This window comes from Hypanus sabinus, unplaced genomic scaffold, assembly GCF_030144855.1.
Source record: "Hypanus sabinus isolate sHypSab1 unplaced genomic scaffold, sHypSab1.hap1 scaffold_706, whole genome shotgun sequence".
In the NCBI taxonomy this organism is placed as follows: Eukaryota; Metazoa; Chordata; class Chondrichthyes; order Myliobatiformes; family Dasyatidae; genus Hypanus; species Hypanus sabinus.
In genome coordinates this window covers 43,355-65,996 of record NW_026781558.1, presented here as the reverse complement: position 1 = coordinate 65,996, position 22,642 = coordinate 43,355, and the positions used below count along the sequence as shown (strand labels likewise).

Sequence of the window (22,642 nt, the reverse complement as noted above, 5' to 3'; positions counted from 1 at the left end):
CAGTTGGGTAAAATATTTTTAGCAAAATTAAAATGTATTTGATCATAATAAGCATAATCACATTATTAATAGGAAACAATTATCATTTTATGTAAATTTAATTTGTCCAGAGAAAATACTAAATTCAGTAAATATGGAGATCATAGAGGGAATAGATTTCCTAGGGTCTGAAATGTAAACTAATAAATCACCTGCATATAACAAAACCTTATGTAATTTATCCCCTCTCTTCATACCCTGAACAGAGATAGAATCCCTAAGAGCAATAGCAAGTGATTCTAAAACCAGATTAAATAATAAAAGACTAAGAGGGCAAACCTGATGAGTTCCTCTAAATAATCTAAAATAAGGAGATTTTTGATTTTTAGTTATAAACGCAGCCATCGGGGTTTGATAAATCTGCTTGATCCAGGAAATAAATCCCAGACCAAAAGTAAACCTCTCCAAAACCTGAAACATAAAGGCCATTCCACCCTGTCAAAAGCTTTTTCTGCATCGAGAGAAACAATACATTCAGATTATTTAACTGAGGGAAAATAAATAATATTTAACAATCTTCGAAATTAAAATGTGAATACCTTTTTTTTAATAAATCCAGTTTAATCATTTGAGATCACAGTAGGCAAAACTTTATCAAATCTATTGGTTAAAATCTTACAGAGAATTTTAAAATCTCTGCTCGTTAGTACCATCAGGGAGGAGTCGCAGGAGCCTGAACACCCACACACACCGATTCAGGAACATCTTCTCACCCTGCGCCATCACATCCTTCAACGCATGAGGACACACTGGATAATTTTGCGCTGTATATTGATGTTTGTAATTTACAAAAACTGTACATTCATTTGCCGTACAGATGCTGCAAAAGAACAAATTTCACGCCGTATAAATTTCAGGTGAAGAATCAAATACGCTGCTTAAAAATAGGCGACAGGACAGGGCACTTGGCACGTTGGCCTTCACCAGTCACGGCACTGAACACAGGAGTCGGGAGATCACGCTGCAGAGGCACAGGACGTCGGTGAGGCTTTCTGCTTTAGGAAAAATGCCAGTGAACTGGAAAGAGTGTATAGGGAGTTCTACGGGGATATTGAAGTAAATCGAGGGGTGTGGAGAGACGGAGTGAAGTTTGGGGCTTTAATTCCTGGAGCGTAGTTCTAACGTTACAGAGTTGCATAAAGGAGAGTAGTGCTGAAATTGCAGGGGTGCTGACAGATGTACTTAAAATGTCGGTATTTACGAGTCAGGTGCCGGAAGATTGGAGGATAGCTCATGTTGTTCCGTTGTTTCAAAAAAGGCTCAAAATTATTCCGGGAAATTATAGGCCGATTAGTTTGAATTCCGCAGTTGGTACCTAATAAGGAGTACTTGGATGAGCCGGGCTTTTGAGGCAGAGTCAGCACTGCTTTATGCATGGGGGGTCATGTTGAAAAAAATCTATGAGAGTCTTTCGAGGTGGTTACCAGGAAAGTGGATGAAGTGAAGGCAGTGGATGGACTTCAGTAAGGCCTTTGACAAGGTCCCGCATGAGAAGTTAGTTCGGAAGATTCAGTCGCTAGCTATACATGGAAAGGTAGTAAATCAGATCAGACATTGGATCAGTCGCCAGGTATAGATGGCGATGTAGTAAATTGTATTAGACATTGGCTCAATGGGAGAAGCCAGAAGGAGATTTACTGGAGGATTGCGTCTCTGAGTGGAGGCCTGTGACTAGCGGTGTGCCACAGGGTTCAGTGCTGTGTCCATTGTTATTTGTCATCTATATCATTGATTTGGATGATAATATGCTGAATTGGATCCGCAACATTGTGACAGATACAAGGATTAGAGGTGTAGTGAACAACGAAGAAAGTTTTCAAAGCTTTCAGCTGGATGTAGGCCAATTGGAAAAATGGGGTTAAAAATTGCAGATAGAATTTAATATATACAAGTGTGAGGTAATTCAGTTTGGAAGGACAAACCAAGGTAGAACATACAAGGAAAATGGTAGTCACTGAGGAGTGCAGTAGAACAGAGGGGTCTAGGAATACAGATACAAAATTTACCAAACGTGGCGTCACAGGTAGATAGGGTCGTAAAGTGATCTTTTAGTACATTGTATAGTACAGAGAGCTCTTGGTCCATTGGCCTTTATAAATCAAAGTATTGAGTATAATCGTTGGAAGTTTATGGTGAGGTTGTATAAGGCATTGGCGAGGCCTAATTTGGAGAGTTGTGTACAGTTTTGGACACCGAATTACAGGAACAATATTGATAAGTATTAAAGAATGCAGAGAAAGTTTACAAGCATGTTACAGGGACTTCAGAATCTGAGTTACAGTGAAAGGTTGAATAGGTTAGGACTTTATTCCCTGGAGCGTAGAAGAATGAGGGGAGACCTGATAGAGTTATATAAAATGAGGATGTGTATAGATAGAGGGAATGCATGCAAGCATTTTCCACTGAGTCCAGGGGAGATGAAAAAAGAGGTCATGGGTTAAGGGTGAAGGGAGAAAATTTTAAGGGAAACATTGGGGGTGGGGCTTCTTCACACAAAGAGTGGTGTTAGTGTGGAATGAGCTACCTGATGAAGTTGTAAATGGGGGCTAAAATTTAACATTTAATAAAAACCTAGACAGGTACATGGATGAGAGGTGTATGGAGAGATAGAGGCCAGGTATAGGTTAGTGGGACAAGGGAGAAAAACGGTTCGGCACTGCCAAGAAGGACCCAAAGGCCTGTTTCTGTGCTGTAATGTTCTATAGTTCTAAACCCAAGAGCGGCACAGACAGAGGGAATACGCTGAGCGTTTTACGCAGGGTTGGGTTATCGAGAACCAGACGGCACAGGATTGAGGTGAAAGTGGGTGGAAAGGAAAAAGAGAGAGATCCGGGAGACGGAGGGTTTAGAGAGAACGGGGTGAGAAGGAAGAGAGGTGTAGTGTGGCGTAAGAAAGGGGGAGAGAGGTGCAATAGGTGGGCAGACGGAGCAGAGAAAGAGCGGGCGGGTATAGGGGAGGAAATAAAGGGAGGTGAGGGGTTAGAGAGAAAGGTAGAGGGAGCGGAAACAAGCGGGACGGGGGAAATAGCGAGAAAGAAGGAGATGGACAGGTGGAGAGGTCCGTCGCGGTGCGGTGGGGAGAATATGTTTGCGACAAGAGTAGGAGATGAAGTTGAAGGGAGGGGCAGAAAGGGTGGGGAGCGAGCTTGACAGCATCGGGGATTGAGAGTGAAGGAGAGAGAAGGAGGAGAATCTGGAGTTAGTCATGTCGCCTCCGCTGACTTTTGACAGAGACCCCGGATCTTTTCAGGAATATCCGGGAATAAAGCTGTCGTCTTCTCGCAGATGAAACGCCAAACTCGATCGCAAGAGTAAATCCTTCCGCACTGACTGCAGACGTTCGATCCATCTGATGCCTTGTACAGGAGACTCTGGCCCACATTCCTATTCAAGAGGGTGAAACAATTTCAACAGAGACAAAACAACTCCAGCAGAGAATCCGAGCTGATACCTGCCCCAAGCTAAAAGAATGAATTAACTATCTTCTAACAGCCGGTGTCAGTCCCCAAAACTCATTACACTCATCAGCTCCCTCCCTTCCCACGGCCCCCTGTCGGTACCCAGACAAACACCACGGTCCCAATGTCTCCCCACAATCCTGTGTTAGTTCCCCAAGCTAATCGCACTGACCCAATGTCTCCCCAAAGCCCTTTGAATCCCCAAACTCCTCACCACAGTCCTCTGTCAGTCCCCATCCGAATCGAACAAGCCCACGTTCTCCCTTCTGATCTGTTTCAGCCCCCGAACAAACCCCGCTATCCCACCGTCTACCCACAGAGTTATGGCTGTCCCGAAAATAATCCTATTGTTCCACACTCTTCCCTCAGCCCTGTGTCGGTCCCAGATTAATCCCCTTGCCCTTCCCTCTCCTACTACACCTCACTCTCCCCACAGCCTCTGGTCCACCTCCAGACTGGTACACTGACACACTGACACCCTCTCAATCATCCAGCTGGATGAATATCGGTTCATTCGGGAGGCAGAGGCAGAAGTAAACAGGAGTTCCAGGGAGATAGTCGCCCCTAAGAGTTATGAGACAGGTCGCTGGCTGACTGTCAGGAGAGGGAAGGGGAATGGACAGACTGAGCAGAGGACCACTGTGGCCGTTACCAACCACAGTAAGTATACCGCTTTGGATACTGTTGGTGGGGACGACCTACCAGGACAAGTTTGCAGTGGCTGCGTCTCTGGCACTGAGACAGGACTCTCAGCTCAAAGGGAAACAGGGGAGATAGGAGAGCAGTAGTGATAGGGGATTCAATAGTTAGGGGGATAGAAAAGAGGTTCTGTGGAAGAGATCGAGAACCTCAGATCGTCTATTGCCTCCCTCGTTCCAGGGTCCGCGATATCTCGGGCTCACGATGGAGGGTGAGCAGCCGGATGTCGTGGTCCATGTAGGGATTAATGACCTGGGTTGGAAGAGAGAGGAAGTCCTGAAAATTGAGTCTAGGGAGACAGACGCCAAGTTAAAGGACAGGACTTCCAGGATAGCAATCTCAAAATTGCTACCAGTGCCACGTGTAGATGGGCTTAGAAACAGTAAGGTAGCGCAGATCAACACATGGCTGAAGACATGGTGCAGGAGGGTGGGCTTCAGATTTCCTGATAATTTGGTAGTTTTCCAAGGAAGGTAGGACCTGTACCGGCGGGATGGTTTACAATTAAAATGGAAGGGGGCAAATATTCTTGAAGGTAGTTTTGCTGGAGATGCTGCACTCGATTTGAACTAGATTCGGAGTTGGGGGGGGGGGGGTGGAGTGTAACCAGAGTGTAAGAACAGGTGTATGGGAGAAGGAAGAAAAAGAAGATAGTAAAGTTGTTTGCACCGTCAGAGATACAGAGAGGAAGAATGGAGAATTAGTTAAATGCATTTATTTTAATGCTAGGAACATTGTAAGAAAGGTCGATGAGCTTAGAGCATAGTTTGATACCTGGAAATATGATATTTGAGCTATTTCTGAAACATGGTTGCAGGAGGGGTGTGACTGCCAACTAAATATTCGTGGATTTCGTAGCTTCAGGTGTGATAGAATCGGAGGGACAAGAGGAGGAGGTGTTCGGTTGCTTGTCAGAGAAAATATTACCGCGGTGCTCTGGCAGGATAGATTAGAGGGATCGTCCAGGGAGTCTATTTGGGTGGATTGAGGAATGGGAAAGTTGTAGTAACAATTATAGGGGTTTATTAGAGACCACCTGATGCGGACCGTGAATTGTAGGAGTAAATTTGCAAGGAGATAGCAGATATGTGTAGTAAGCATAGGGTTGTGATTGAGGGATAGACTGGGAAGACCATATTGTAAAAGGGCTGGATCGTTTGGAGTTTGCAAAATGTGTGCAGGATAGTTATTTGCAGCAATACATAAAGGTACCAATTAGAGAAAGGGCAGTGTTGGATCTACTGTTAGGGAATGAGATAGGTCAGGTGACGGAGGTATGTGTTGGGGAGCATTTCGGGTCCAGTGATCACAATGACAATAGTTTCAATATAATTATGGACAAGGATAAGACTGGCCACAGATTCTAGATTTTCATTGGAGAGTGGCTAACTTTGAGGAGATGCGAAAGGAATTAGAAGGAGTGGATTGGGACAATTTGTTTTATGGGAAGGATTTAATAGAGAAATTGCGAACATTTCAAAGTGAATCTTTGAGGGTACAGAATCTGTATGTTCCGATTAGGTTGAAAAGAAATGATATAAGTCTGAGACAGCCATAGTTTTCAAGGGATTCTGGAAACTTGCTTCGGAGAAAGAGAGAGATCTACAATAAATATAGCTGCATGGAGTAAATGAGGTGCTCGATGTATATAAAAATGTAAAAATAATCTTAAGAAAGAAATTAGAAAAGCGACAAGACACGAATTTGCTTTGTCAAGTAAGGTGAAAATAAATCCAAAGGGTTTCTTCGGTTATATTAAAAGCAAAAGGATAGTGTTGGATAAAACCGATCCCTTCGATAATCAAAGTGGACAGCTATGTGTGGAGCCAAAAGAGATAGTGGAGATTTTGAACAGTTTATTTTCTTTGGTATTCACTAAGGAGAAGGTTATTGAATTCTGGTAAGGTAATGGAAACATGTAGGGAAGTTATGGAAACAATGACGATTAAAGAGGACTGAGTACTGGGATGTACATCCAGAACCAGTACTGCATGGAAAATAGAAGTGGATAAATTTCCAGTTCCCGACAGGATTTTCCCTAGGAACATGAGGGGATTTAGTGTGGAAATAGCAGGTGTTGTGACAGAAATATTTCAAGTGCCATTAGAAACGGGGATGGTGCCGAAGGATTGTCGTATTGTCCATTTTGCTACATTGTTTACAAAGGGTTCTAAGAGTAAACTTAGCAATTATAGGCCTGTCAGTTTGACATCAGTGCTGGGGACATTAATGAAATTATTCTTAGAGAAGGTATATATAATTATCTAGACAGACTGGGTCTGATTAGGAACAGTCACCATGGATTTGTGCATGGTAAGTCATCTTTGAGAAATCTTATTGAATTTTTAACGAGGATAAAACTGCGGATGTTCCACACGGAAGGTTACTTAGGAAGGTTCAACCGTTAGTTACAAATATTGAAGTAGTAAAATGGATTCAACAGTGGCTGGATGGAAGGTGCTCGGGAGTAGTGGTAGATTACTGTTTGTCAGGTTGGAAGCCAGTGACTAGTGGTGTGCCTCAGTGATCTGTACAGGGTCCAATGTTGTTTGTCATATACATTAATGATCTGGAGTGGTAAATGGGATTAGTAAGTATGCAGATGATACCAAGATAGCTGGCGTTCTGGAAAATGAAGGTGGTTTTCAAAGCTTGCATAGAGATTTAGGCCAGTTGGAAGAGTGGTCTGAAAGATGGCAGGTGGAGTTTAATGCTGATAAGTGTGAGGTGCTGCACTTTGGTAGGAATAATCCAAATAGCACTCACGTGGTAAATGCTAGGGCATTGAAGAATGCAGTAGAACAGAGTCATCTAGGAATAATGGTGAATAGTTCCCTGAAGGTTGAATCTTATGGGAGTAGGATGGTGAAGACAGCTTTTGGTATGTTGGCCTTTATAAATCAGAGCATTGAGTATAAGAGTTGGGATGTAATGTTAAAAATGTACAAGGGATTAGTAAGGCCGAATTTGAATTATTGTTTACAGTTCTGATCACCGAATTATAGGAAGGATGTCGACAAAATAGAGACGGTACAGAGGAGTTTTGCGAGACAGTTACCTGGGTTTCAGCAGCTAAGTTACAGAGAAAGGTTGAGCAAGTTAGGTCTTTATTCTTTGGAGCGTAGAAGGTTGAAGGGAGCCTTGATAGAGGCCTTTAAAATTATGAGGGGACAGATCGAGTTGACGTAGATAGGCTTTTTCCATAGAGAGTTGGGGAGATTCAAACAAGAGGACATGAGTTGAGAGTTAGGGGGCAAAAGTTTAGTGGTAACATGAGGGGCAATTTCTTTACTCAGAGAGTGGCAGCTGTGTGGAACGAGCTTCCTGTAGAAGTAGTAAAGGCAGGTTCGGTATTGTCATTTAAAGTAAAATTGGATAGGTATATGGACAGAAAAGAATGGAAGTTTATGGGCTGAGTGCGAGTCAGTGGGACTATGTGAGAGTAAGTCTCGGCACGTACTAGAAGGGCCGATATGGCCTGTTTCTGTGCTGTAATTTTCTATTTGGTTAAATGTTTATGGTTAAATCTTTGCGCCAGTTCTCAAACTCATCCCGTTAACCCACTGTGTGCCCATGGCCCTGTATCCGTCTCCAAACAAATCCAGCTATCCCACTCCCGTCCCTCAGATCTATGTCACTCACCGAAATAGTCCCACAGTTGTTCCCTTTCCTTACAGCCCGGCATCTATCTCCAAAATAATCACACTCTACTGCGCTGTCCTCACCGGCATGCGTCAGTACCAAAATCATCTCCATAATGATCTGTCCACTCTGGCAGTTTCCGAAATATTCCCACTGCCATGACTTCCCAGACAGACACGTGTCGGCCCTAAAATGTTCCCATTGAACCACCCTACCCCCTACCCACGTTCAGTCTACAAACAAATCACAATACCTCTACCTTTTACGACAAAACTACTTCAGTCCGTAAACTAATCCCATTTTCTACCGTCAGGACTATGTCAATAACCAATCTTCACCCCACAGATTAGTGATAATCTCACCCGTTTTCGCATTTTCTATTCCAGTATGAATGGGTTTTGTACACAAGTTCGCCGAATACGAAGAGCTGGGAAATTAAATTTACTTGATTAATGCCAAGTATCAAAAACTATGTACGGAGCATCTCTCAGTTGATTACAACAGGAATCCGTGATGGGACGGTGTGGACGGAGCTTCACTCAGTGTCTGACCCCGGGAGTTTGTAATGGGACAGTGTGAAGGGGACTTACCTCTGTGTCTGAAGCCGGGTATGTGTGATAGGATGATGTGGAGGGAGATTCACTCTGCATCTGAACCCGTGAGTGTGTGATGGAACTGTATGCCGGGTGGTCTCTCTGTGTCTGACTTCGGAAGCGTGTGATGGATCTCTTTGTAGCAAGCTTCACTCTGTATCTGACTCGTGGAGTGTGCGATGTGTCGGTGTGGAGGGAGATTCACTCTGTGTCTGAACCTGGGAGTGTGTGATCATTCCTGTCTTACTGTGGGATATTCCCGTGCTGTGACACATACCGCTTCATCCTTTGAATTGATTTCCAGCAGCCTTGAATGACGGTTTGAACAGTCTTGTATCGCTTCTTGGAAAGTTGTTCCAAACGTGGATACGTAATAACACCGGTCTTTCTTTCTGACCCAGTCCTCGGAACACGGTTGGTCTGGAAATCAGGAACAAGGGATAGTGAGACACAAGGTGTATCTCCCTTCACACTTCCCCATTACACACACCCGGGGTGACACACAGACTGAAAGTCCCTCCACGGGGTCCCATCACGCTCACCTGTGTTCAGGCACAGTGTGAATATCCCTGCGCAAATACCATCGTAAATATCAAGGATCAGACACAGTGAAGTTCCGTCTACACCATCCATCAGACACTCCCGGGGTCAAGACACAGAGTGAATAGAGCATAGAACATGGAATAATACGGCACTGTACAGGCCCTGTGGCCCACAATGTTGTGCCGACAGTTAAACACTTCCACTCATACACCCTCGAACTTAATTTCCTCCATATAACTGTCTAGTAGTTTCTTAAAATTCACTAGTATATTTGTCTCCACATACAACTCAGGCAGTGCATTCCACGCACGGACCACTCTATCAGTAAAATAAAACTTCCTTTGATAGACCCGTTGAACTGCCCTCCTCTTACCTTAAAGCCCTGTCCTCTTCTGTTGAGCAGTGGTGCCCTGGGGAAGAGGTGCTGGCTGTCCACTCCATCTATTCCACTTAAAATCTTGTATACATCCATCATGTCTCCTCTCCAGGCATGCGTCACAGTTCCCAGGGTCAGACACACGCATGACCATCCCCAAAACCCCACACCCACCCCATTTTCCCGCCAAAGCTACTCATCACATGCGTACTGTGTCAAACACAGAGACCCATCATACATACACGGGGTGAGACACAGATTTAAGATCCCTGCACCGTCCGATCACACACTAACACGGTCAGAAGCAGATTGAATCTCTCTGTCCACGGACCCATCACACCCTCCAGGCGTCAAACGTGGAGTGAAGCTCCTTGCACACTGTCTTTTATAAACGCCCGGGGTCAGACGTGGAGTGAAGCTCCATGCACACTGCCTTTTATAAACGTCCGGGGTCAGACGTGGAGTGAAGCTCCATGCACACTGCCTTTTATAAACGCCCGCGGTCAGACGTGGAGTGAAGCTCCATGCACACTGCCTTTTATAAACGCCCGGGGTCAGACGTGGAGTGAAGCTCCATGCACACTGCCTTTTATAAACGCCCGGGATCAGACGTGGAGTGAAGCTCCATGCACACTGCCATTTATAAACGCCCGGGGTCAGACGTGGAGTGAAGCTCCGTGCACACTGCCTTTTATAACCACCCGCGGTCAGACGTGGAGTGAAGCTCCGTGAACACTGCATTTTATAAACGCCCGGGGTCAGACGTGGAGTGAAGCTCCGTGAACACTGCCTTTTATAAACGCCCGGGGTCAGACGTGGAGTGAAGCTCCGTGAACACTGCCTTTTATAAACGCCCGGGATCAGACGTAGAGTGAAGCTCCATGCACACTGCTTTTTATAAACGCCCGGGGTCAGATGTGGAGTGAAGCTCTGTGCACACAGCCTTTTATAAACACCCGGGGTCAGACGTGGAGTGAAGCTCCGTGCACACTGTCTTTTATAAACGCCCGGGATCAGACGTGGAGTGAAGCCCCTTGCACACTGCCTTTTATAAACACCCGGGGTCAGACGTGGAGTGAAGCTCCATACACACTGCCTTTTATAAACGCCCGGGGTCAGACGTTGAGTGAAACTCCCTCCACACTGCCTTTTATAAACACCCGGGGTCAGACGTGGAGTGAAGCTCCATGCACACTGCCTTTTATAAACACCCGGGGTCAGGCGTGGAGTGAAGCTCCGTGCACACTGCCTTTTATAAACGCCCGGGGTCAGACGTGGAGTGAAGCTCCGTGCACACTGCCTGTTATAAACCCCCGGGGTCAGACGTGGAGTGAAGCTCCGTGCACACTGCCTTTTATAAACGCCCGGGGTCAGACGTGGAGTGAAGCTCCGTGCACACTGTCTTTTATAAACCTCCGGGGTCAGACGTGGAGTGAAGCTCCCTGCACACTGCCTATTATAAACCCCCGGGGTCAGACGTGGAGTGCAGCTCCGTGCACACTGCCTTTCATGAAGGCCCGGGGTCATAAGTGGAGTGAAGCTCCATGCACACTGCCTTTTATAAACGCCCGGGGTCAGACGTGGAGTGAAGCTCCATGCACACTGCCTTTTATAAACGCCCGGGGTCAGACGTGGAGTGAAGCTCCATGCACACTGCCTTTTATAAACGCCCGGGGTCAGACGTGGAGTGAAGCTCCCTGCACACTGCCTTTTATAAACGCCCGGGGTCAGACGTGGAGTGAAGCTCCCTGCACACTGCCTTTTATAAACGCCCGGGATCAGACGTAGAGTGAAGCTCCGTGCACACTGCCTTTTATAAACGCCCGCGATCAGACGTGGAGTGAAACTCCGAGAAACACTGCCTTCTTTAAACGCCCGGGGACAGACGTGGAGTGAAGCTCCGTGCACACTGCCTATTATAAACACCCGGGGTCAGACGTGGAAGGAAGCTCCGTGCACACTGCCTATTATAAACACCCGGCGTCAGACGTGGAGTGAAGCTCCCTGCACTCTGCCTTTTATAAACGCCCGGGGTCAGACGTGGAGTGAAGCTCCGTGCACACTGCCTATTATAAACACCCGGGGTCAGACGTGGAGAGACGCTCCGTGCACACTGCCTTTTATAAAGGCCCGGGTTCAGATACTCCCGGGGTCAGTTACAGAGGAAAGCTCGCTCAACACCGCCACTCAGACGCTCCCGGGGTCAGTCAACAGAATTTAGATCCTCTACAAAGTCCAAGAACACACAGCCTGATCAGGCACAATGTGAATCTCTCTCTCCACGGCCCCATTACACACTCCAGCGTTCAGACACAGAAAGAAACTCCCTCTGCGCACACGACGAATATCGAAGTGAATCTCCATCCTTACGTCCCGTCACGCATCTCCTGGCGGGTCACAGTGTGAGGCTCTCTCTGGACCGTTCCATCACACCCACCTGTGTTTTCACACAATGCAAAGCTCCGCCCACACCCTCCAATGGCACACTCACGGGGTCAGACTCCCTCCAAAATATCCAAACACACAATCCGGTGTCACATAGAATAAACCCTCCATCTGCACCGTCCAATCACATACTCCTGGAATCAAACACAAACGCTCTCTCTCTCCGATCCCATTACACACTCCGGGAGTCAGACACAGAGTGAAGCTCCCTCTGCAACGTCCCATCACTCACTCCCCGATTTAGACACATACTGAAGCTGTCTCTCCTCGATCCCATAACACACTCCCGTATTCAGGCTCAAAATGAATCCCCCTCTGCAACTTCCCATCATTCACTCCCGGATTCCGACACGGAATGAATCCCCCGCTACACCGTCCCATCACACACTCCAACATTCAGAGTAAAACGTTCTCTCCACGGTGCCATAACACTCTTCAGGGGTCCGACATGGGGTGAATCTCTCTGTGCAGTGTCCCATCGCAGAATCCCGCAGTCTGACACAGAGTGAAGTTGGATCCATACTGGATTCAGTGATAGAGTGAAGTTTCCTCCACGCATCTCCATCACACACTCACCGGGTCAAGCACAGATTGAATCACCCTCCATACCTTCTCTTCACACACTCCCGATATTAAGCACTGAGTGACGCTTCCTCTCTCCATGCCTGCCCAGTGATGAGGAGCGGGTGAAAGAGGGGGATGATGCCTCACCTCTGCTTCTGGTCAACAATTCACATATCTGGTGACGGAGATCGGACAGATTAGATTTGACCGCTGAAAGCTTGAATTGAAGGGATGAGTTTAACTGATGGTAGTTTCGGTGGCTGGTTTCCTTAGACTGACGAATCTGTGACACTGAGAGAGATGGTGAAGGATGTTTAGCGTTTGCAGTGACACGTGAGTCAGCGTCACGCTACCGAACTGGTCACGGAGATTATAACCATGTAGCAATATCACAATTACAGCACGGAAGCAGGCTATCTCGGCCCTTCTAGTCCGTTCCCAACGCTTACTCTCACCTATTTTCAACGCACTGCACTCAGCCCATAACCCCCCATTCATTTACTGTCCATGTACCTATCCAATCTTACTTTATATGACAATACCGAACCTGCCTCTACCACTTCTGCTGGAAGCTCGTTCCACACAGCCACCAGTCTCTGAGTAAAAAAAAAATATTTCTCCTGTTGCCCCTAAACCTTTGCCCCGTAAGTCTCAACTCATGTCCTCTTGTTTGAATCTCCCCTACTCTCAATGGGAAAAGCCTATACACGTCAACTCTATCTATCCCCCTCATAATTTCAAATACCTCTATCAACTTCACCCTCAACCTTTTACGCTCCAAAGAATAAAGACCTCACAGGAAAGCCTTTCCCTGTAACTCAGGTGCAGAAAACCAGGAAACATTCTAGTAAATCTTTTCTATACTCTCTATATTTTGTTGACATCTTTCCTATCATTCGGTGACCAGAACTGTACACAATACTCCAAATTTGGTCTTACCAACGCCTTGTACAATTTTAACATTACATCCCAACTCCTATACTCAATGCTCTTATTTATAAAGGCCAGCATACCAAAAGATTTTTACCACCCTATGCAGATGAGATTCCACCTTCAGGGAGCTATGCACCATTATAATTTTGTTGTGTCAGTGTCACGGTGAAGGTGTCACAGTGAAGGACGGGCTGATGGCACAGAGCGAGGCGTCGGCGCCACATTGTGGGGCGCGTCTGTGTCACACTATGATGTACATCAATGTCCCGATGAAGATTTTGTTGATGTTACAATGGGCGTCTGCGTCAGTATCATGCTGGACATGTCCGATTTCCTGTGAGGGACGTGTGAGGAAACTGTGAGGAGTTTCTGTGCCCCGGCGAGAGGTGTGCCGGAACACAATGAAGTGTATCTCGATGTCAAGTCGAGGAAAATGCCAGTGTGGGGGGCCTTGTGGTGTCACCGTGGGTGGAGTATCTGTGCCATGTGTGGGGTGTGCTGGTCTCACAGAGCGGGGTATGTCAGTGTCACGGTGAGAGACATGTCATGGCCACGCTGGATGTGAGACGGTCACGCTGAGGTGTGTCTCGGTGTCACAGAGAGTACTATGTTGGTGTCATAGTGAATTTAGGTGTCAGTATCACGTTAAGGGGTTTGCCTTTGTCAGGGGAGGTGTGGGGCATTACCTGAGCGAGCGGTGCATCGGTTTTTGTGTAGAGGAGCGATACTGTCTAGGGTAAGGGGTGTTAATGCGACTTCTAAGTCTTTGTCACGGTGTGGTGCGGACTGGATCACGTTGTGGAGCGTGGAGATGTCACGGTATGCTGTACCTCAGTGTCACGTTGAAGACCGTGTCGGTGTCACTGTGAGGTGTGTTTCGGTGTCGCTTAAGGAGTTTATCAGTGACACGTTCAGGGGCATGTCGATATTACAGTGAGGAGTAAGTTGCGGTCAGTGTGACTGTCACAGCGATGGGGTATATCAATGTCCTGGTGAAGGTTTTGTTGATGTTACAATTGGGGACTGGGTCATGTTTCTGTCACGGCGATGTAGCGTCAGCGTCGCGGTCAGGAGTTTATCTGTGTCTCGTTGAAGGTAGTGACCGTGCTACGGTAACAGCATTGTTGATGTTATGGTGAATGGCGCGTCGGTGTCAGGACGAGTCTCGATTGTGTTACGGTAAAGGCCGTGTTTTTATCACGGTCAGGGGTGTGTCCGTGTTGTGGTGATGGGATTTTACAATAACAATTTATTCCACTCTCTTTACGTATGGTGTGACTCCACCGGGAGAACGTTCCACTCACCATGGATCGAGAGACCGGCCACAGTCACGATGAAGGCGGACATAACAAGGCAGAGTAGGCAGATCAGACTGTCCGGTCTATTTCCGATCTTTCCTTTCGGATGCTGTTCATGCGCAGCTGTGGAGAGACCACAAGACCATGCGATTATAAGATATAGCAGCAGAAGGAGGCCATTCGGTTATTCAAGTCTGCCCCGCCATTCAGTCATGGGCTGAACCAATTCTTCCGTCATCCCCACTCCCCTGCATAGTGCAAATACCCTTCGATATCCCGGATAATCAAGAAACTATCGATCTCTGCCTTAAATGCCCCAAATGATTTGGCCTCCACAGCCGCTTATGGCAACAAATTCCACAGCTTTACCAGTCTCTGACTAACTCGTAATTTAGCTGCATCTCCGTTCTAAATGGACCATCTTCAATCCTGAAGTCGTGACCTCTTTTCCTAGACTCCCCTATCACGGGGAATAACTTATTGTACCTGATCTGTTCAGGCCTTTAAACAATCGGAAAGTTTCTGTGAGATCCCCCCCCCCTCAGTCTCCTGAACCCCAGGGAATACAGCCCAAAAGCTCCAGATGTTCCTCATACAATAACCCTCTAATTCCTGGAACCATTCTGGTGAATCTTACCTGAACCCTCTCCAATGTCAGCACATCCATAAGGAGCCCCAGACGGCAGAGAATACTCCAAGTGTGGTCGCCGCGTGCCTCAAAGTCACATCCCTGTTCTGATATTCTGTACCTCTAGAAATCAATGGCCACGTTGCACTCGCCTTCTTCACCACCGTCTCAAACTGGAGACTGAGCTTTAGGGTATCCAACTCCCTTTGCACTTCTGCATTTTGAGTTTTCTGTCCATCTAAATAATCATCCGCCCGTTCATTTCTCCCACCAATGTGGGTACGCATACATTTTTCCAAAGTTGTATCTCATTTAGGGTAAGATGCACTCGGGTCTTTTATAGAAACATGGATAGGTACCCTACACAGAGTCTTTTAAGAGACTCTGGATAGGTACATGCAACTTTGAAAAATAGAGGGTGAACGGGAAGTCTAGCCATTTCTATTGTAGGAACATGTTCGTCACAACTTTGTGGGCCGATGGGACTGTGTTGTGCTGTAGGTTTTCCATGTTGGCTGACGGTGTCCTGTGGTGTTCCACAGGGTCTCGTTGTGTCCGATTATTCTTCTATTATGTCAAAGACTTGGATGTTTGAATTAATACACCGGTTTCAGTTTGCATACGACGTGAAGATTGCTGGAGGACAGGGAGCTTTAAGGAATGAAGGAGTCTGTAGGAGGACGGGAGATACAGGACAGGCTGGTGAAGAATGTGTTCGACACGTTTGCCTTTATCAGTCAGGACACGGAGTACGGGAGTCGGGAGGTCACATCCCAGTTGTACAAGACGTCGGCGAGGAGGCACTCGGATTTCGGTTCAGTCTTGGTTCCCCCTGCTGTGGGAAAGATGTAACTGAGCTGGAAAGAGTGCAGAGGGAGATTTCCCAGGATGTTGCCCGAGCTCGAGGGACTGAGTTATGAAGTGATGTCAGGCAGTTCAGGACTTGATTCCTTGGATCCTAGGACTGATCTCACAGAGGGGCTTTGTACCTTGGAGTGTACGGGTGACCTCACAGAGGGGCTTTGTTCGTTGGAGTGTACGGGTGACCTTACAGAGGGGCTTTGTTCGTTGGAGTGTACGGGTGACCTTACAGAGGGGCTTTGTTCGTTGCAGTGTACGGGTGACCTTACAGAGGGGCTTTGTTCGTTGGAGTGTACGGGTGACCTCACAGAGGGGCTTTGTTCGTTGGAGTGTACGGGTGACCTCACAGAGGGGCGTTTTTCCTTGGAGTGTACGGGTGACCTTACAGATGGGCTTTGTTCCTTGGAGTGTAAGGGTGACCTTACAGAGCGGCTTTGTTCCTTGGAGTGTACGGGTGACCTCACAGAGGGGCTTTGTTCCTTGGAGTGTACGGGTGACCTCACAGAGGGGCTTTGTTCGATGGAGTGTACGGGTGACCTTACAGAGGGGCATTGTTCCTTGGAGTGTAAGGGTGACCTTACAGAGCGGCTTTGTTCCTTGGAGTATACGGGTGACCTCACAGAGGGGCTTTGTTCCTTGGAGTATACGGGTGACCTCACAGAGGGGCTTTGTTCGATGGAGTGTACGGGTGACCTTACAGAGGGGCTTTGTTCCTTCGAGTGTATGGGTGACCTTACAGAGGGGCTTTGTTCCTTGGAGTGTAAGGGTGACCTTACAGAGCGGCTTTGTTCCTTGGAGTGTACGGGTGACCTCACAGAGGGGCTTTGTTCCTTGGAGTGTACGGGTGACCTCACAGAGGGGCTTTGTTCGATGGAGTGTACGGGTGACCTTACAGAGGGGCTTTGTTCCTTGGAGTGTATGGGTGACCTTACAGAGCGGCTTTGTTCCTTGGAGTGTACGGGTGACATTACAGAGGGGCTTTGTTCGTTGGAGTGTACGGGTGACCTTACAGAGGGGCTTTGTTCCTTGGAGTGTACGGGTGACCTCACAGAGGGGCTTTGTTCCTTGGAGTGTATGGGTGACCTCACAGAGGGGCTTTGTTCCTTGGAGTGTACGGGTGACCTCACAGAGGGGCTTTGTTCCTTGGAGTGTACGGGTGACCTCACAGAGGGGCTTTGTTCGATGGAGTGTACGGGTGACCTTACAGAGCGGCTTTGTTCCTTGGAGTGTACGGGTGACCTCACAGAGGGGCTTTGTTCCTTGGAGTGTACGGGTGACCTCACAGAGGGGCTTTGTTCGATGGAGTGTACGGGTGACCTTACAGAGGGGCTTTGTTCCTTGGAGTGTATGGGTGACCTTACAGAGCGGCTTTGTTCCGTGGAGTGTACGGGTGACATTGCAGAGGGGCTTTGTTCGTTGGAGTGTACGGGTGACCTTACAGAGGGGCTTTGTTCCTTGGAGTGTACGGGTGACCTCACAGAGGGGCTTTGTTCGTTGCAGTGTACGGGTGACCTCACAGAGGGGCTTTGTTCCTTGGAGTGTACGGGTGACCTTACAGAGGGGCTTTGTTCCTTGGAGTGTACGGGTGACCTCACAGAGGGGCTTTGTTCCTTGGAGTGTACGGGTGACCTCACAGAGGGGGTTTGTTCCTTGGAGTGTACGGGTGACATTACAGAGGGGCTTTGTTCGTTGGAGTGTACGGGTGACCTTACAGAGGGGCTTTGTTCCCTGGGGTGTACGGGTGACCTCACAGAGGGGCTTTGTTCGTCGGAGTGTACGGGTGACCTTACAGAGGGGCTTTGTTCCTTGGAGTGTAAGGGCGACCTTACAGAGCGGCTTTGTTCCTTGGAGTGTACGGGTGACATTACAGAGGGGCTTTGTTCGATGGATTGTACGGGTGACCTTACAGAGGGGCTTTGTTCCTTGGAGTGTACGGGTGACCTCACAGAGGGGCTTTGTTCCTTGGAGTGTACGGGTGACCTCACAGAGGGGCTTTGTTCCTTGGAGTGTACGGGTGACCTCACAGAGGGGCTTTGTTCGTTGGAGTGTACGGGTGACCTTACAGAGGGGCTTTGTTCGTTGGAGTGTACGGGTGACCTTACAGAGGGGCTTTGTTCGTTGCAGTGTACGGGTGACCTTACAGAGGGGCTTTGTTCGTTGGAGTGTACGGGTGACCTTACAGAGGGGCTTTGTTCGTTGGAGTGTACGGGTGACCTCACAGAGGGGCTTTGTTCCTTGGAGTGTACGGGTGACCTTACAGGGGGGCTTTGTACGTTGGAGTGTACGGGTGACCTCACAGAGGGGCTTTGTTCCTTGGAGTGTACGGGTGACCTCACAGAGGGGCTTTGTTCCTTGGAGTGTACGGGTGACCTTACAGAGGGGCTTTGTTCGTTGGAGTGTACGGGTGACCTCACAGAGGGGCTTTGTTCCTTGGAGTGTACGGGTGACCTTACAGGGGGGCTTTGTACGTTGGAGTGTACGGGTGACCTCACAGAGGGGCTTTGTTCCTTGGAGTGTACGGGTGACCTCACAGAGGGGCTTTGTTCCTTGGAGTGTACGGGTGACCTTACAGAGGGGCTTTGTTCGTTGGAGTGTACGGGTGACCTCACAGAGGGGCTTTGTTCCTTGGAGTGTACGGGTGACCTTACAGGGGGGCTTTGTACGTTGGAGTGTACGGGTGACCTCACAGAGGGGCTTTGTTCCTTGGAGGGTACGGGTGACCTCACAGAGGGGCTTTGTTCCTTGGAGTGTACGGGTGACATTACAGAGGGGCTTTGTTCGTTGGAGTGTACGGGTGACCTTACAGAGGGGCTTTGTTCCCTGGGGTGTACGGGTGACCTCACAAAGGGGCTTTGTTCGTTGGAGTGTACGGGTGACCTTACAGAGGGGCTTTGTTCCTTGGAGTGTAAGGGTGACCTTACAGAGCGGCTTTGTTCCTTGGAGTGTACGGGTGACATTACAGAGGGGCTTTGTTCGATGGAGTGTACGGGTGACCTTACAGAGGGGCTTTGTTCCTTGGAGTGTACGGGTGACCTCACAGAAGGGCTTTGTTCGTTGGAGTGTACGGGTGACCTTACAGAGGGGCTTTGTTCGTTGGAGTGTACGGGTGACCTTACAGAGGGGCTTTGTTCGTTGGAGTGTACGGGCGACCTTACAGAGGGGCTTTGTTCGTTGGAGTGTACGGGTGACCTCACAGAGGGGTTTTGTTCCTTGGAGTGTACGGGTGACCTCACAGAGGGGCTTTGTTCCTTGGAGTGTACGGGTGACCTTACAGAGGGGCTTTGTTCGTTGGAGTGTACGGGTGACCTCACAGAGGGGCTTTGTTCGTTGGAGTGTACGGGTGACCTTACAGAGGGGCTTTGTTCGTTGGAGTGTACGGGTGACCTTACAGAGGGGCTTTGTTCGTTGGAGTGTACGGGTGACCTTACAGAGGGGCTTTATTCGTTGGAGTGTACGGGTGACCTTACAGAGGGACTTTGTTCCTTGGAGTGTACGGGTTACCTTACAGATGGGCTTTGCTTGTTGGAGTGTACGGGTGACCTCACAGAGGGGCTTTGTTCCTTGGAGTGTAAGGGTGACCTTACAGAGCGGCTTTGTTCCTTGGAGTGTACGGGTGACCTTACAGAGGTGTACAAAACCATGTGGGTCACATCAGCTACAGTCACGGACGAGAGCTTACACGGTGAAGGTGAGAGAGGACAGAAATTTAATTGGGCACCCAAAAGACTAATTTTTGTACCCAAATGCTCGTCGGTATGTGGGCGAGAAGCTAGGAATGTGGCTGAAGGAGGAAAAATTGCATTATTTAGAAAAACACACACAGTTCTGCATATAACACGTGATGTGTCCACGGTGGTGTCATAATTATGAACTCTGACCTGGTTGTGCATTGGTTGGCAGCTTGCGGAGTCCTGCGGCAATGGGAGGAACCTGATCCTCATCGATGACGTGCTCGTCGTTCGGAAATTTCACCTCTGCGTAGGTGGAGCTCAGACCAACTGGGATGCAGAGCGAGGCAGGATGAGAGAGAAGGTAATAGAAAGTGGACTGAGGGCAGAGTGAGGGAGCAGAAAAAGGCGAAAGGAGAGTAGGGAAAGTGTGGGTTAAGTAAAGTGGGGAAAGGATGAGAGGCAGTGAGAATCATGTGAGGGAACGGGGAACACAGGAGGAGAGAGGATGATAGATGGATAGAGAGGAGGAGACAGTGGTGAGCGATAGAGGCAATGAGCGGGAATATAGGAGAGGGAGAATTGGAATGAGAATGGTTAGGAGAGACGGTGAGAGTGGCAGAGGAAGAGAGAGTGGTGGTAGAGGGTAAGAGTGAGAGGAGGGAGAGGGACGAGTGAGAGCAAAGAGAGCGGAGGGAGATAGGAGAGTCAGGTTAGAAGAAAAGTGGGATACCGAGAGGGTAAGGAACAGAGGAAGAGAAAGACAGATTGCGAGAGAGGGGAAAAGGGGAAGGGACAGATAGAGAGAAGAGGTGGCGGAGCGGGAGATAATCGGAAAATGGGGAGAAGGGGAGAGCACAGTTTGAGAGGGGAGCGGAGGTAGCCGGAGGTGAGTGAATGAGCGTTGAATGAGGGAAAGGGTAAGAATGAGAGTGCGAGGGTGAGGAAGGGTGAAAGGGGGAGTGTGATAGACGGGCGAGTTTGGAGAGTTGGGCAAGTGAGGGGAGGGGAGGAAGGTTGAAATTTGGGAGAAGGGGAATTGGTTGGAAGAGGAGAGGGGAAAGGGCATGGTGAGAGAGACGGATGGGGAGAGATATAAGGATTTTCGATAGATGTGCGAAATTAGAGAATAGGCAGAGGGAGGGGCAAGGGTGGTAAAATATGGAAAGGTTGAGAGGGGAATGAAAGATGTGTGAGAGGGACGGTGGTGGAAGGCAAAGCTGAGGAAAAAGGGAGTGGAAGAAATGAGGGAAAGCGCGGAATAGAAAAGAGAGAGACGGAGACAGAGATCAGAGGAGAGAGAAAGGTGGTTCGAAAGTTGAGAGAATCATTCAACTTTTCCACAGCGCTGCCTCCTTTCCGCTTTTTCCATGGCTCCCTCATCACCACCCCTCCAATGTTGTTTCCTTTTTAACGACCCTCCCACAGAGGTCCCTCCTCCCGAGCCATCCCACGGCGTTCCCTCCGCTCTGTGCACCCCACCGTGCTCCCTCCTCAATGCCCTTTTCCCCTCAGCGACCACTCGCACAGCAAACCGTCTTCACCGAATTCCACGCCACACCCACCACTCCACGCCTCCCAGAGAATCTCCTGCTTAGCGCCCCCTCCCACAACACAGCCTCCTCACCCGATCCCACAGGGCTCTGTCCAGACATCCAGTCACGAAGGCACCATCCACACCAAACACCGCCCCCCGCTTCCATTGTGCATAATGCTCACTGTACGTCCCAGAGCGCACCGTCCACACCGTCCCTCCCACAGAGCTCCCTCATCATGGACTGTATCACGAGTTCCCTCTGACGTATTCGGCAGCAGTCAATTATCGGGGTCAACGGTACTTTGCCCTGAGATCTCCCGAAAGTAATGGACACGACACCTAAGCACAGTCAATCCAACAAAGATGAAACTGGCCTTCCTCTCTTCGGACACGGGGCGCCAAGGTGGCCGTGACATTCATTTGCACGTACGATACATCCGGTTCAGCTGGGGATAGAACAGCTGAGGGTGAGAATCTGGGAGAGGCTTCCTCCTCAAAGTCGCACCACGCATTCCAGGGGTCAGACGCAGAGTGAATCTCCCTCCTCACCGTCACAACACACATTCCCGGGGTCAGGCACAGAGTGAATCTCCCTCCACACCATCACACAACACACTCACGGTTGAGGCACAGAGAGAAAATCTCTCCAAACAGTTCTATCACACATTGCTTGGACAGAAACACAGTGCAGCTCTCGCCACACTGTCCCTTCACAGATATAGAAACCACACCGCCATCTAGCGTTTTGGCGGTGGATTGCTGATCGACGCAGAAATACCAACGCACAGATATAAGTGCTCACAACTGCGCAGGCCACTTACAAAGGCTACACCTTAGTTAGGCTACTACGCAGGGTATAAATCAGCCTTAAAACTCCCTTCACAGCGACTCGTCATGAGCTCCTGTGGTCAGACACCGAGTAAAGCGCTCTCAGCACCGACCGACCACTCCACATCCCCGGGGTCAGCTATGGAGAGTAGCTCCGTCCATGCTATCGTATATCATACTCCCAGGGTCAGAGATGGCCGTAACCTCTCTCCCTCTCTGCGCACCACTCACCTCCCGAAGGAGCTTGTGTGTCCGTTCCTGTGAACCGCATTTTCTCGTAGGTCCCGCTCTCGTCCATCCTGTCGAGTCTCTGAGCTCCTGAAAGGGACGGGACCTTCGAGACAGGAAACCCGGAGTGGGCCACCGTGGTCCACTAACACCTGATTAACAGCCGATAAGGAGAAGGACAGAGATGAGAGAGGAAGTGCGGGGAGGAGAGAGATTGTGTGTGAGAGAGAGGGTGGTTGAGTGAGATGAGAGTGGCAGGGGGGGGGGTGATGAGAAATAGAGGGAGGAGAGAGATCTGGAGA

The 22,642-nt window shown here is 48.7% G+C and overlaps 1 protein-coding gene across 1 annotated transcript; it reads right to left on the bottom strand.

The window, feature by feature from the left end:
* Positions 1-3,242: 3,242 nt before the first annotated feature.
* LOC132389924 (C-type lectin domain family 12 member A-like) lies at positions 3,243-22,410 on the bottom strand. Its single transcript, XM_059962491.1, has 7 exons — positions 22,344-22,410; positions 19,958-20,077; positions 14,597-14,713; positions 12,507-12,650; positions 8,709-8,851; positions 8,201-8,265; positions 3,243-3,423 (listed from the first exon to the last, which is right to left on the bottom strand). Exons 1-7 carry the CDS (start codon positions 22,408-22,410, stop codon positions 3,243-3,245), a joined length of 837 nt encoding a protein of 278 aa, XP_059818474.1.
* Positions 22,411-22,642: the final 232 nt, after the last annotated feature.